At 39.6% G+C, this 13,542-nt stretch overlaps 1 protein-coding gene across 14 annotated transcripts in view; it reads right to left on the bottom strand.

The window, feature by feature from the left end:
* Positions 1-567: 567 nt before the first annotated feature.
* elmo1 (engulfment and cell motility 1 (ced-12 homolog, C. elegans)) overlaps positions 568-13,542 on the bottom strand; it is a 281,631-nt gene continuing 268,656 nt past the window's right edge. For all 14 annotated transcript variants that reach the window (XM_072560697.1, XM_072560695.1, XM_072560693.1 and 11 more), the window contains 2 exons: positions 12,404-12,481; positions 568-1,725 (listed from right to left, as the gene is read on the bottom strand). In XM_072560697.1, coding sequence (XP_072416798.1) covers positions 1,525-1,725; positions 12,404-12,481 — 279 coding nt within the window. In that variant the 3' untranslated portion in view covers positions 568-1,524. The remainder of the gene's footprint in view (positions 1,726-12,403; positions 12,482-13,542) is intronic.

Raw genomic sequence — 13,542 nt, 5'->3', positions numbered from 1 at the left:
CCACCTCAGAGCTCTGAAACCCCTTCTATGGTCTATGAGATCTGACATTTCTAAACACATTTTAGTCTTTTTCTAAAATTCATTTAGGTGGGTTTTTATTTTTCACATTCACCACTCCCTAGAATTTTATTCCCAAAAATGACAAGTGAACATTGAACTGCATTGGGCAAGGTGTATTTGTAAAAGGCAACAAAGTGAATGGTGGGATGTTATTGTGTAAGCTGCAGACATAGGTGCAGAATCTTTGTTCATCCTTATTCAAGTGCACATTTGGTCTTTGCATGCTTACCGACTGGTATCTTGCGAACTTCTGAACGATGGATGGCTGAAGACTCTACCATATAATGCACAGAAACTAGAAAATAGCATGCTACTTTTCACCTTTAAGGGTAGATATCATAAAGTCAGATGGACAAATGGAAAATCCAGCGGGGCCTGATGTGATTCTGATTTCAAAAATATTTTACACTTGAAATATAAAATCTACCCTTGTGTTTCCAAAACACACTGCTGCTCATGCAACATCCAAGTAAATTCAATAGTTTCATTATGACGAGAGAGCATAAATTCAGGTAATAAATCTTATTTTATTGTAAACTGCATAATCTCAAGGACATTTACTTAAGATATCTCAATGTGATAAAGAAACACTTCAACAATACACAGATGTGCATTTTCCATTAAATATATATGTAAGAGGCTAAAAATGGTAAAACAGTTTTTTTACATATATAAAATGTTTCCTGGTAAATTATTCTCTAACATCATAATGACACAACAGTGACATAATACTGGCTGCTTGGCATATTTCACGAATCATCACTATGTAATACAGAATCCAGTATCTTCCTCTACACAGAGCCAAAGCCATGACCATATGTTTAGTCTGATACAAATTTACTCTTTACTTTTAAGTATGGTACACATTAATGAGCTCTGACATTACTGGCATCATAATATACATTTTACTATCAAGCAAAATGTGTGGCTGGAAGGTCAGACCTTAAAGGGAATGCAAATTGAGATATTAATAGCCCTAGATCAAACTGATTTCTAGCTTCCTGAATGAACACAGGCTGATTTTCCATTTTTTATAAACATGTGCACAAGGGTTTATACACATATAAACACATACACGCATGATCTGTCTCCTCTCATTATACCCCTGATGCCTTTCACCACTCTGATGAGAAAGAGTGATGTGCATTCTCATGAAGTCCTGCCACAACAAACTTTTGGCAAAAATATAATTTGCAACAAGTTGCAACGTGAGAATGTCTGAGAAATGGTCCCATTCCCAGTGAAGGTAACACTGCAGCTGGGTCACTACTTGCAGTGGCACAGAAATACAAGGGTTTTTCCACCAAATAATGCCCAGAAATTAGAAAACAACTTGGTCTAGTTAAAGATTAGCAGAAGCCAAAAGGTAACAGGAAGATATATAGATAACAGAGAGAACAATAGGGGAAGATGATAGCTCCAGTTACTGCTGGTTCCAGTTTACTCTCACAGCTGTGACCCTGTCTAGTTACAGTCATAAACAAAGTCATAGTTGCTTGGCTCCTTGGGGATCGGAGGTGGGGCTTCCGGAATTTTAATATTCTCTAGGTCGAGAAGGCGAAGCTTCATCTCCATGCTGAGGAGTGTGTCGAGGTCATTCTTTGTCAGCTCGCTCATCATCTCCTTCCCAAGTAGAGCATTCAGTCCATCTGTCCACACACAGTACTAGAAAAGAGAAAATGACGGTGTTGAAAACATTCAACCTCCTTTACATATCAGTTTGAGTCTGCTGTCTTTTCAGTACTGGCTCTTTTTAAGAATCTTGTCAGAAGGTCTACAAAAAAGCTTCAGAATCAATACCAACTTACTTATCAAATTCACAGTGCAGCCTCATTCTCTGCATCTGTCACAAATTCATTAGTGTTCATAGTATAAGCAATTCTACATCCTTCAAGTGGCCTGCATTATTAGTTTTAGTTTTTACTGAGTAAGAAAATGTGAATCAATATTAAACATGTTACAATTTCCATGGGAAAACAAATCAGAGTAGGATAACTATGATTATAAGGAATGGCTTATGTTGAATTTACAGCATAGAAACAAATCATTTGACCGGCTAGTCTGTGCTGGTATATGTTTTCTCCCATTCTCTTTCATCTATTTGTATATCCTCCTATTTGTAACTTTTCAATCAACCCTTCCTATATTCTTAAAGACCTCTGTTGGTCAACCCTTAGACTTCACTTTTCGAGAGAAAAGAATCCCACTCTGTTTGATATTTACTGATAGTTATAACCTGTACACTTATGGTATCAGAAAACAAAGAACTGCAGATGCTGAAAATCTGAAACAAAAGAGGAAATTGCTGGAGAAACACAGCAGATCTGGCAGTATCTGCAGAATGAAAGCAGAGTGAAGGTTTTGAATCCAGTGACTCTTCTTCAGAACTGATGTTAACTAGAAAAAAGTGGTATTTATGCTGATAACAGTGAGTGGGGAGGAGGAATGAGCAAAGAGATGATGACAAATCTGAGAGAGACAGAGAGAGAGAGAGAGAGAGAGAGAGAATTAGGCAGATAAAGGGATTGTTGATTGCAAACCAGGAAAGGGGAAAAGCTGACCGTGGGGACAATAAGGAGGTGAAAATGGGTTGGCTGTGGTGAAAACAGCTTTTCATGCTGTTTCTTCCGTGATGTCATATTCTTACAGCAATCATCCGTCAATGTCTGAAATCTGACTGTAAATATTAATTTGACGAGATGGTGAGTTTGCTGTTTACTAAAATTCAGGGAGTACATAATTGGGCAGAGGATAATGGGTGTGCCACAGTTTGTTCAAGGCTACTTGTTAGGAGAGTACTTTATTTTTCTGATAATGAAGTACTTTTAGTGTTATTTATAAACAGATTTTCCCTTTTTGGGCAGGGAGAGCAAGGCTTTTTTTGATCTAACCTATTTTCTGGATTGCCTCAATATTGGACCAATCACAGTGAAGGAAATCAGAAGTTGACTCAGTTCTATCACTTCCCATAATGTAACATTTACTAGTTAATAGTAAATAAACAAGATGGTGCTCACTCCCTGACTAATAAACTGACAGATATTTACTTGATGACCCCACACAGCAATGGCTAAGTATTGCTATTTCATGACATCCTAACAAAAAGATGACAAAATTAATCACTTGTAATCTTCAAGTTAGTCTTTCAAATGTCAAAATGAACACAATTTGGCATTAATGCTCCCTCTCATCTTCTTTCTCTCAAGTTTAGTTGCTCTGAATTAAAAGACAGTAGGTGAAAGGCGTACCCAGTACCCAACAGCTTCCCAGAATGGCATACCTATATTTATTCCTCTGTCCTGGCCTCTCTTACCTGTCATCTCTAAGCTATCAGAGAAAATCACTATGTGGGAGCTACCGGTGCAAAGCCCAAAATGCCATCTCCACACTTTTAATAATATAAAAGTTACAACTTTTGATCATTCCTTCTTCATGCATCCTGAAGAGTTTGTTTCAGTTTTAAGAGAAACCCGACAGCAGAGAGCCCCAGCACAGTACATTGTGGAGATGATGATATGGCTTATGCCCAACTTGAAAGGGCCAAGTAGTTTTATCCAGATAACCAATTAATGTTGCAGTTACCTTAGTGACTGTCATTGCTAAGACATGATAAACTTACTTATAAAAATAATGCTGTCTATCCTGCAATATCATGAATTTAAACCTTAATTATGGCTTTGAACCATCACTTTTACTCTTGCATCTTCTTGAAATAAAGCTGGGAAATGTGCAAGGCAATCCTTTTAAAATCTGGAGATCTGCAGCCAACTCAATAGTCCAATGAAACACAGGGAAGTGATCTACTCATACCACCAAGGTGGCACTGGGTGTGATATATCACAGAGAATTATCTACTATAATTGGAAACATATTCAAGCTATAATTGTGGTTTTAGAATTGGTGTAGAGTGAATAACTTGAAAACATACTGGCTTTAAGCACTATTAGTGTTAGTCACTGGAAAGCTTATGCTGATTTACTTACACGGCGAAATGTGCGCTAAAGGCATATGGAAGCACACTTGAGTGAAGAGTCAGTGATAGGCTGTTTTATGGAGACATGCTAAATTACCACAAATATCACTTCAGAAGGTTAGAATGAGGGATTTGTATCACTCATTTAAGAAGGGGTTCCAAGGCTCCATTAACTACTTTTTTTGAGCAGGGTGTGTGGGGCGGATGATAAGTTAAGCTCAAATATCTGGAATGCTATGTTTCGACACATACTAAGAAGTTTTCATTACCTACTGGGACTTGAGGAAGAAGACGATATCTAGTTATGATTATAGATTTAGACGAAAAGAAACAGTTGGAGGTTTAAACAAAGCATGGTCTGGTTAGAAACAGAGAAATAGGCCTAGGACACTCAGACATTTAAGCCTGTTTTCCCATTTTAGTCCATGCCTCATCTACTTCAACATAATTTTCTGTGCTATCCTCATTTGCCTTGATGTCAGTAGTATCTAGAACTCTTTCAATCGTTATCTTAAAATTAATGAATGACTGAGCTTTCTCATCACTGTGTTGCACAGAATTTCAAAGATTCACCACTTGCTGAATGAAGAAACTTCTTATTTCAGTCTATTGGCTAAGGAGTTGGTGCAGGAGGGAGGGCTTCAGATTCCTGGGACCTTTACCAGTCTGATAAGACCATAAGACATAGGAGCAGAAATTAGGCCATTCGGCCCATCGAGCAACTCCACCATTCAATCATGGCTGATAGGTTTCTCAAATCCATTTTCCTGCTTTTTCCCAGTAACCTTTGATCCTCTTGACAGTGAAGACCTTATCTATCTCAGTCTTAAATATACTCAATGACCTGGCCTCCACAGCTTTCTGTGGCAATGAATTCCCCAGATTCACCACTCTCTGGCTAAAGAGGTTTTTCCTTATCTGCATTCTAAAAAATATTGCCTTTACTCTAAGGCTGTGCCCACAGGTCTTCCTGCCAATGGAAACATCTTCCCAATGTCCACTCTGTCATTCAGTATTCTGTAAGTTTCAGTCAGGTCCCCTCTCATCCTTCTAAACTATAACAAGTATAGTTCCAGAGTCCTCAAACGTTCCTCATATGTTAAGTCTTTAATCCTGGGATCATTCTCATTAACCTCCTCTGGTTCCGCTGCAGACCCAGTACATCTTTCCTGAGGTATGGGGCCCAAAATTGCTCAAAATGGTGTCACATCTGAGGCAAACAGGACCAACTTCCCTGGGGGAGGGGTTGGGGTTGTGTGTGTTTGTGGAGATGCTAGTGCTGTGAGTGAAGGCTTCACCTTTGGCCAAAGTCATGGAATAGAAGTCAAAGCACAATAAGGGAAGATGCACGAATAAATATACAAGAAAACAAAATCAACTCAGTGCGAGCAACACCATATACAGTCAAGTTATGGCAAAAGAGAAGGATGTTCCCAATGACTGGGGAGTCTGGAGCTAGGGGCCAGAGTCTAAAGATAAACAGTAGGGGATTTAGGACTGAGATGAGGAGAAATTTCTTCACCCAGAGTGGTGTGAAATTCCTTGCCACAGAAAGTAGTCAAATCCAAAACCTTAAAGCTTTCAAGAGGATTTAAATTTAGTTCTTAGGGCTAAAGGGATCAAAAGGCATGGAGAGAAACTGGGAACAGAATAACGAGTTGGATGATCGGCCACAGTCTCACTGAATGGCAGAGGGCTGAATGTCCTACTCCTGCTCCTAGTTTCTATGTTTTTAAATTGGAGTATTTTGTAGGCAGGTTGAAGTCAGGTTTGAATCTTTTAAAATGCATACTTCCCTCCCAATGCCAACTCATCCATTCCTGGGGCTGAAATTAGTCTCTAGATTGGTGCTACTTTGAAGGTGGAACATACCTTGAACTGCATCATCTGTTAACATTTTTTTGCCTGGCTGGTTAAAAGTTCTTTAATTAGCAAGTGTTGATGACACCTTTATGGGTACTAGATGACACAAAGATAGGTGCAGGACAGGTAGTGTTGAGGAATCAGGGAGACTGCTGCAGAAGGATTTGGACAGGCTACAAGAGTGGACAAAGAAGTGGCAGATGGAATACAATGTGGGAAAGTGAAGATAATGCACTTTGGTAAAATAATAGAGCCAAAAACTATTTTCTTATTGGGGAAAGGATTTAGAAAACTGAAGCATAAGGGAATTGGGAATCCTAGTTCAGGATTCTCTTAAGGATAACATGCAGGTTCAGTTGGCAGTTAGGAAGGCAAATGCAACGCTAACATTAATTTCAACAGGGCGAGAATACAAGAGCAGGGATGTACTGCTGAGGTGGTATAAGGCTCCGGTCAGACTACATTTAGAATACTGTGACCAGTTTTGGGCCCTGTATCTAAGGAACGATGTGCTGGCCTTGAAGGGGTCCAGAGGAGATTTACGAGAATGATCCTGGGAACGAAGGGCTTGTCATACGAGCAGCAGTTTGAGGAATCTGGGTCTGTACTCTGCGTTTAGAAGGATGAGGAGGGACCTGATGGAAGCGTATGGAATACTGACAGGCCTGGATAGAGTGTACTTGGGGAAATGTAGGAGAGATTAGGATCTGAGGGACTCAGCCTCAGAATGAAGAATGACCCTTTAGAACTTAAATGAGGAGGAATTGCTTCAGCCAGAAAGTGGTTAATCTGTGGAACTCATTACCACAGAAAGCTGTAAAGGCCAGATCATTGAGTGTATTTATGACAGAGATTGATAGGTCCTTGATTAGTAAGGGGATCAAGACGGAAGAGGGCAGGACAATGGGATTGAGAAACATATCAGCCGTGATTGAATGGAGCAAGTGGTCTAGCTCTGCTCCTGTATCTTATGGAAGGCTGATGGTGTGAGGTAGATGAATTAGCACTTGCAAATGTCACGGTGAGATTACTAATGCACTGAGTTGGTGACAGAATCCATGGGGGTGAGCTTGGCTTCCTTGCACTCTGAATTCAGTAACACTTACCGTTTCTGCTCACTGAGCAAAGACAAATGTTTTGACAAAAATAAAATCCGTGAGACATGGAAAAGGTTACCAGTATTTATCATATTACACCACAGGTGTTCTTTTCAAAATCCATATTGTGTCCTTATGATATTGTCTGTTCTTTGAATTCACCTGAAGATGAAAGCTATACCAAGTTCACCACATCTCATTCATGAGTTTGATCTGTTCAAAGGACAACTGTGACTGGCAAATCTATTTCACTTTATAACCTGCTGATTCTGATTTGTTGTAGTCTTCATTGTTTTTTATTTAGTATTAATGTTCTGGTATTGTCATGCTGAATTGTATTGGTTTTAGGCATCATATACCCAGAGCAATGAAATTCAAATAAATGCATAAAAATGATGAATGTGCTGTTTAGTTTATGCAAAACAACTGCTTGCAGGGTTAATATATAACTGGAGGTCCTGAACTATACACACATTGTAAAAACCTCACAACCTTGAGAAGTCCAAACAGATCCTGATTGGATTTCATTGCACAAAGTGAAGCAATATTTAATTTACTTCATACATTAATATGCTTCTGATGATTCCCCAGGACAATTTTTACACTGGGTGTTCTGTTCTCTCACTTATCAATCAATAGCCCGGTAACATCATGCATCAGAATGCACAGCAAACAACTAATACCTTATGCAATTCAACACTGAGCACCATTGAGATGATTCACCTTGGTGACTAGTTGAATTTTATTATACTGTATAGCAACAAATGTAGTATGTTCAAGAATTTGCCTGGATAAGTGCAGCCCCTCAATAATCAAGAAACTTGATGCCATCCAGGACAAAGCAGTCTGCCTGATTGGCAATACATCCACAAGCACCATTCCCTCCACCACAGACACTAAGTAGCAGCAGTGTGTACTATAAGTTGTTCTGCTATAACGCCAACAGTTGTGTTCCTCTACAACCTGATGCTACACAAAACACGCCATAGAAAATTGCTATACCCATTCAGTAGAAAGTTTGTGTTATCCAAACAATGTCCACAATTCGTGTGATTTTTAACTTTGTACACCCCAGTCCAACACCGGCATCTCCAAATCATGACTACTATCAACACCACTAACCACCGGCTTAAAGTGGAGAGGATCTCCAAGAACATTGCACACATATCGATAAATTCTGTGTTACGATTGAGCCCTCCACTATCACCTGATGAAGGAGTGTCACTCCGAAAGCTAGTGTGCTTCCAATTAAACCTGTTGGACTATAACCTGATGTTGTGTGATTTTTAATTTTGTACACCCCAGTCCAACACCGGCATCTCCAAATCACAATTCGTCAATCACATTATAGCCAATTCATGCTGATGAAATGTGCGTTATAGCAGAATGACCTGTATCTACAAGATGCGCTGCAGAAATTCACTCTAGTTTCTTAGACAATGCCTTCTAAACCCACGATCACTTCCATCTACAAGGACAAGAGCAGCTGATAAATGGGAACACCACCATCTTCAAGTTTCCCTCCAAGTCATTCATCATCCTCACTGGGAAAAGTATTCCTGTTTCCTCACTGTCATAGGGTAAAATTCCTGGAATTGTCTCCCTAATGGCATTGTGGGTCAACCCACAACAGGCTGACTGCAGCAGTTTAAGAAGGCAGCTCAAGGGAAAGTAGGGGCAGGCAATAAATGCTGGCCAGCCAGCAACACCCACATCCCACAAATGAATGGAGAAAAAACACTATCAGCTCCTTCAGATCATAGCACTACATAAAAGAATCATTGCTGATATTCTGCCTCTACCTCACTTTCCTAGTTGTTGCTCCTATCCTTTGACTTCTCAGACTCTATCAATCAATCTGTCTCATCTATGAATATACACAATGATGGAGCATCCATCTGTTAACTCCAAAATGCCCTTCTAACTCCCACTTTTGTTTTCAGTTCATTTACTAATCCTCCATCCATACTTACATAATGTCCTCATCTGCGTGAGCTCTTACCTTGTCTATTAACCTTTTGTGTGATACCTTACTGAATGCCTTTTGGAAATCCAAGTGTGCTACAGCTACAGCCCCACCTGAACCATTGTACCATTTACATCCTCAGAAAACCCAAATAAATTGGTTAAACAGAATTTATACTTGCAAAACCAGGCTGGCACTGATCTTCTCAGTGCACTGCTAAGAATTCAACAATAAGTTACAGCATTCTGCCAACAACTGATGGCAGGGTATTTGGCTTGCAGTTCCCTGTTTTCTCTTTTCCCCCGAGCAGGAATAAATGGTGTTTCAGTTGTTAGCTTGCAATCAGTTGAGATTGTTCTGTAATCCAGGCAATTCTGGGAAGTCATTACCTGTGCATGCACTCTCTCTGACTCTAGGACATAGACTATCAAGTCCTAAGGATATTTCATCTTTAAGTCCATGAGGTTTGCCCAACACTTCTTCTCAGCTGATATAAATAACTTTACTCTTAGTAGCCTCTCTTAGTAGTTCCTTATATGATCAATATGAAATCTGTGTTTCCTACAACAAAGACAAACACAAAAGGCACAATTTTCCCTGTTTGAAATTCAATGGCAGACCAATCACACATCCATCAGCTTGTTACGAGCTGACTAGTGAGCTTCGGACAGAATCTTAATGAATTGCAGTCCTCAACAGTGGCGCTTCCTTCCCCAGAAGCTTTCAATCAGAGATAGGCAGCTTCTATGTTATACAGACCATCAGAAGGGCCTACTCCTCAGGGCATCCAACAGTGAGAAGTTAGATCTTTTTCTTTTCCTTCTCATGTGGTGGGGGTCATGGTGCTAGAGGTAACAGCAGATGGGTGGCTTACTGAGGCCACACACTTGTCCCTCATCTGACCCACTGCCTCTTTTTGCTAGCAGGCTGGTCACTCTGGCTATCCAGTCAAAACTGAAAATGTGTTGCTGGAAAAGCGCAGAAGGTCAGGCAGCATCGAAGGAACAGGAGAATTGACGTTTTGGGCATAAGCCCTTCTTCCAGCAACACATTTTCAGCTCTGATCTCCAGCATCTGCCGTCCTCACTTTCTCCTACCCAGTCAAAAGTCAACCACTTTTCTCACCTGCCAGTACAGTAGCAAAACAAGATGGTGATGATTGAGGTCTTTACTTGTGTGTTGATTGACTTCTTAAAAATCTTAAAGTTTTTGACTGGACCTTCTCATCCAGAAATTAATTTCCGAGGTGGAGAGAAGGAGGTATCTTTCTTGGGCAAGTACCTCCCCCATTTTTCCCCTTCTCACCACTCAAGGAAGGAGAAAGTTTTGCCTATAGCATGATGACTCTTGTGATGAGGCTGCCCCCTTAACAAGGTTATATTGTCCTTGGGTTTTTTTCAAGAGGCGTCGTAAAGGCAGAGGTGCTGATTTGTCTGTATTGGTTTTGTTGAATAACAACAGGGGAGTAGCCAGTTCTCCCAGGTAAGGTTTTTTTTTCCCACTTTGGTTAGTTCTAGCAGGCAGTCAGAGAACTGTTGGGGACCTAGAGAAGCAGTTACAGGGAAGAGAGGTTCCATGCTTCAACAGAGGTCTTGGCTTGAACTTTCTCTCTGAAAACTGTCCTCCCTGTAAGAACCTGTGTTTGAATTTATCATTTACCAAGGGATGTGTTTATGGGATGTTGCAGGATTGGAACAGCTTCGTTAAGTTCCGATATCATGTCAGTTGGATTATTAAATAAGTTATTCTAAATTCTGTTTTCTTCTGTTCGTGTTTCATCCGTAATGTTTAAATAAATTCTGTTTTGTTTAAAGCTGAGTGGTTTGACCAGTTGCATCACTCTTGGACTATCTTGGAAAATAAAAAATTGGGGTCTGCGCTACCTTCTCAAAACATTTTGAGGGGGCTCTGACCTCGTCCATACACTCTGCCACTTATTCATTCCTGATGATATTTTCTCCTGGCCCTACCTCTAAGACACCAACATTTACCTTAGTTACTCTCCTTTGTTTTGTATACTTGTAAAAGTTCTCACAATCTGTTTTGATATTCTTGCTTACCTTATTCTCATTCTATTTTTCTCCTTTTATACCCCACATTTTGGCTGACCTCTGCTATTTCCAAAAGTCTCCCAGTGTTTTAATACTGGCTTAATAATTACCCTTCCCAATAATACATGCTTTTTGGTGGCATGGTGGCTCAGTGGTTAGCATTTCTGACTCTCAGCACCAGGGACTCAGGTTCGATTCCAGCCTTGGGAATCTGTCTCTATAGAGTTTGCACATGCACCCTGTGTTTGCATAGGTTTCCTCCCACAGTCCAAAGATGTTCAGGTTAGGTGGATTGACCATGCTATGCAGCCTAGGTGGATTAACCATGGGAAATGCAGAGTTGCAGATATAGGGTAGCGGGGTTGAATTTGGGTGGGATACGCTTTGGCGAGGTGGTGTGGACTTGATGGGCTGAATGGTCTGCTTCCACACTGTAGGGGTTGTAAAATTTTTTAAAATCTGTAACAACCTTCAATCTCCCCACCAAAACATGAATGAACCTTTCTCACTAAATGTTTTTTAACGGAATTTATGTTTGATGGACATTTTAAATAATGTCTTTAAACACGGTCCACTGTTGACTTTTCACCATAACTCTTGGTTTATTTATGTAATTAAACTTAACTTGCTCTTCCCTCATGCTCAAGTAATTAACTTTAAAATTTGTGTTTTGGATTAAAGCTTGTCGCTCTCAAGCATAATAATTGAAGTGTTGTGCAAAAACAAGGTTTGACACCTCCTGAGATGTATATGTTTAATCCCTTAGTTGGACCATGAAAGTTTGAGTAATCATTAATATGTCTAGATATGGCGCACACTTCACTGTCATTTAGGCTACAGACAAAGTGGGAAAACTGCATTGGCTGTGCAGCCGGAAAGTTTGTATTAAATTCTCAAGTGTCAAGCTTACAGTCCTGACACTTCTGGTTCTAAAGAAGAAAGGGGTTACATATTGACAATAAGCATCAATTAAGATAATAGTATCATGCACTATCAAATACGTGCCATTTTGTCCTATTTTCCTTGACCTTATATTTCTACAAACCTACTGAGTAGCAACAGCATCATCAAGCACCTGATTGGAATGTGTATTATAATCTAAAAAAAATGAAGCAAGTATCAACATTATTTAAATGGTGCACATTAAAAATCAAATATGAAGAGAAAGTACTGAACAGGCTGACTATAAAATGTATTGACTTTATTATATTAGAAGAAATTTTGGCAGCCAGGTCTTCATTCAAAAATATTCCTGGCTTTTCGTTATGAAGTGCCATTAAATAAAATATTAATGGGTAATTCTTCAAAGATTGCAACAGTTTCTCCATCAAGTAAAAACTGTTGAGAAAGCACGTTAAAAATAACGTTAATGGAAGGAAGGTGTTACACTTACTTCATGCTTGTCAGGAGCAATGAAATTCAAAGAATCATCTGGGTCATATAGTATAGAGAAGGCGAGTTCTAACACTTCCTGTGGAGACCAGAACAACATGAGCAATCAGTCAAACAAAGGGCATGACGTACAAGGGAAGAGACAACCATTTTTTTCTGAATGCCACATTCAACCACAGTTTATACTTATACAGCAATGTAAATATAATCAAATGTTTCACACAGTTTGCCTTACAAATAAAGTAGGATTTTAAAGACTCACTGAAAGGAGGACGCAGAGTAATAGAGAGTGGAGAAAATGGAGTCTTGGAGATATTTAGGGAAGGAATTGCAGAGCTGTGGATCTAATTACTAATAAAGGTAGAACTATGAAAATTAGGGATGCACTGAAGACCTGAATTGGGGATGCATAATTATCTCAGAGGCTGCAGGTGAAGGAAAGAACGACAAAGAAATTCAAATACAAGGATGAAAATTCTAAAATGGATGTGTTAACAGATCAGGAGCAAATAATGCAAGTTAGGGTCTGGACAGTAGTTTTGAATGACTGCAAGTTTAAGGGCAGTGCATTATGGGAAATTGACAGGAATATTGAGTCCTGAGGTGACAAAAGCAACAGAAAGAGTTTCAGCAGCAGATGAGTGCAGGCAGTAGTGGACAGGGGCAATACTACAGAAATGGATATAGCCAGTCTTTATGAGTTCTCATGATAGGCAATAATTATTACCTCTGACAGAGATGCCCATAGTCCAGGCATGAATAAAGTAAAATAGTAATGACCAAAATTGCTTTGCTTTCTGGGAATTGAAATTGGAAAGCTAATTGTGCTTAGAAAATGTGAATTGAGGGTTCTTGTGGTACACAGGGTAGTGTTCATGCCTCTGAGCCTGGAGACCCAAGTTCAAGTCTCACCTATTTCAGAGTTGTGTAAATCACATCCCTGAACAGGTTGATTAGAAAAATCAATATTACAGTGCATTTAAAACATGTAATGGCCCCTGATCAGAAACGCTCAATTTGGTGTTCACATCATCACATTTATTGACTTTCCCAAAAGGTGCATGTACTTACTGAATGCTAACCAGCCTGGGGCCTCATATATTGGCCATTTGTTGTTTTGCAAGCCATGTGAGTAGCATT

This window comes from Chiloscyllium punctatum, chromosome 41 (assembly GCF_047496795.1).
Source record: "Chiloscyllium punctatum isolate Juve2018m chromosome 41, sChiPun1.3, whole genome shotgun sequence".
Taxonomy (NCBI): Eukaryota; Metazoa; Chordata; class Chondrichthyes; order Orectolobiformes; family Hemiscylliidae; genus Chiloscyllium; species Chiloscyllium punctatum.
The sequence above is the reverse complement of the archived record's forward strand: the minus strand, read 5'-3'. Positions and strand labels throughout refer to the sequence as shown.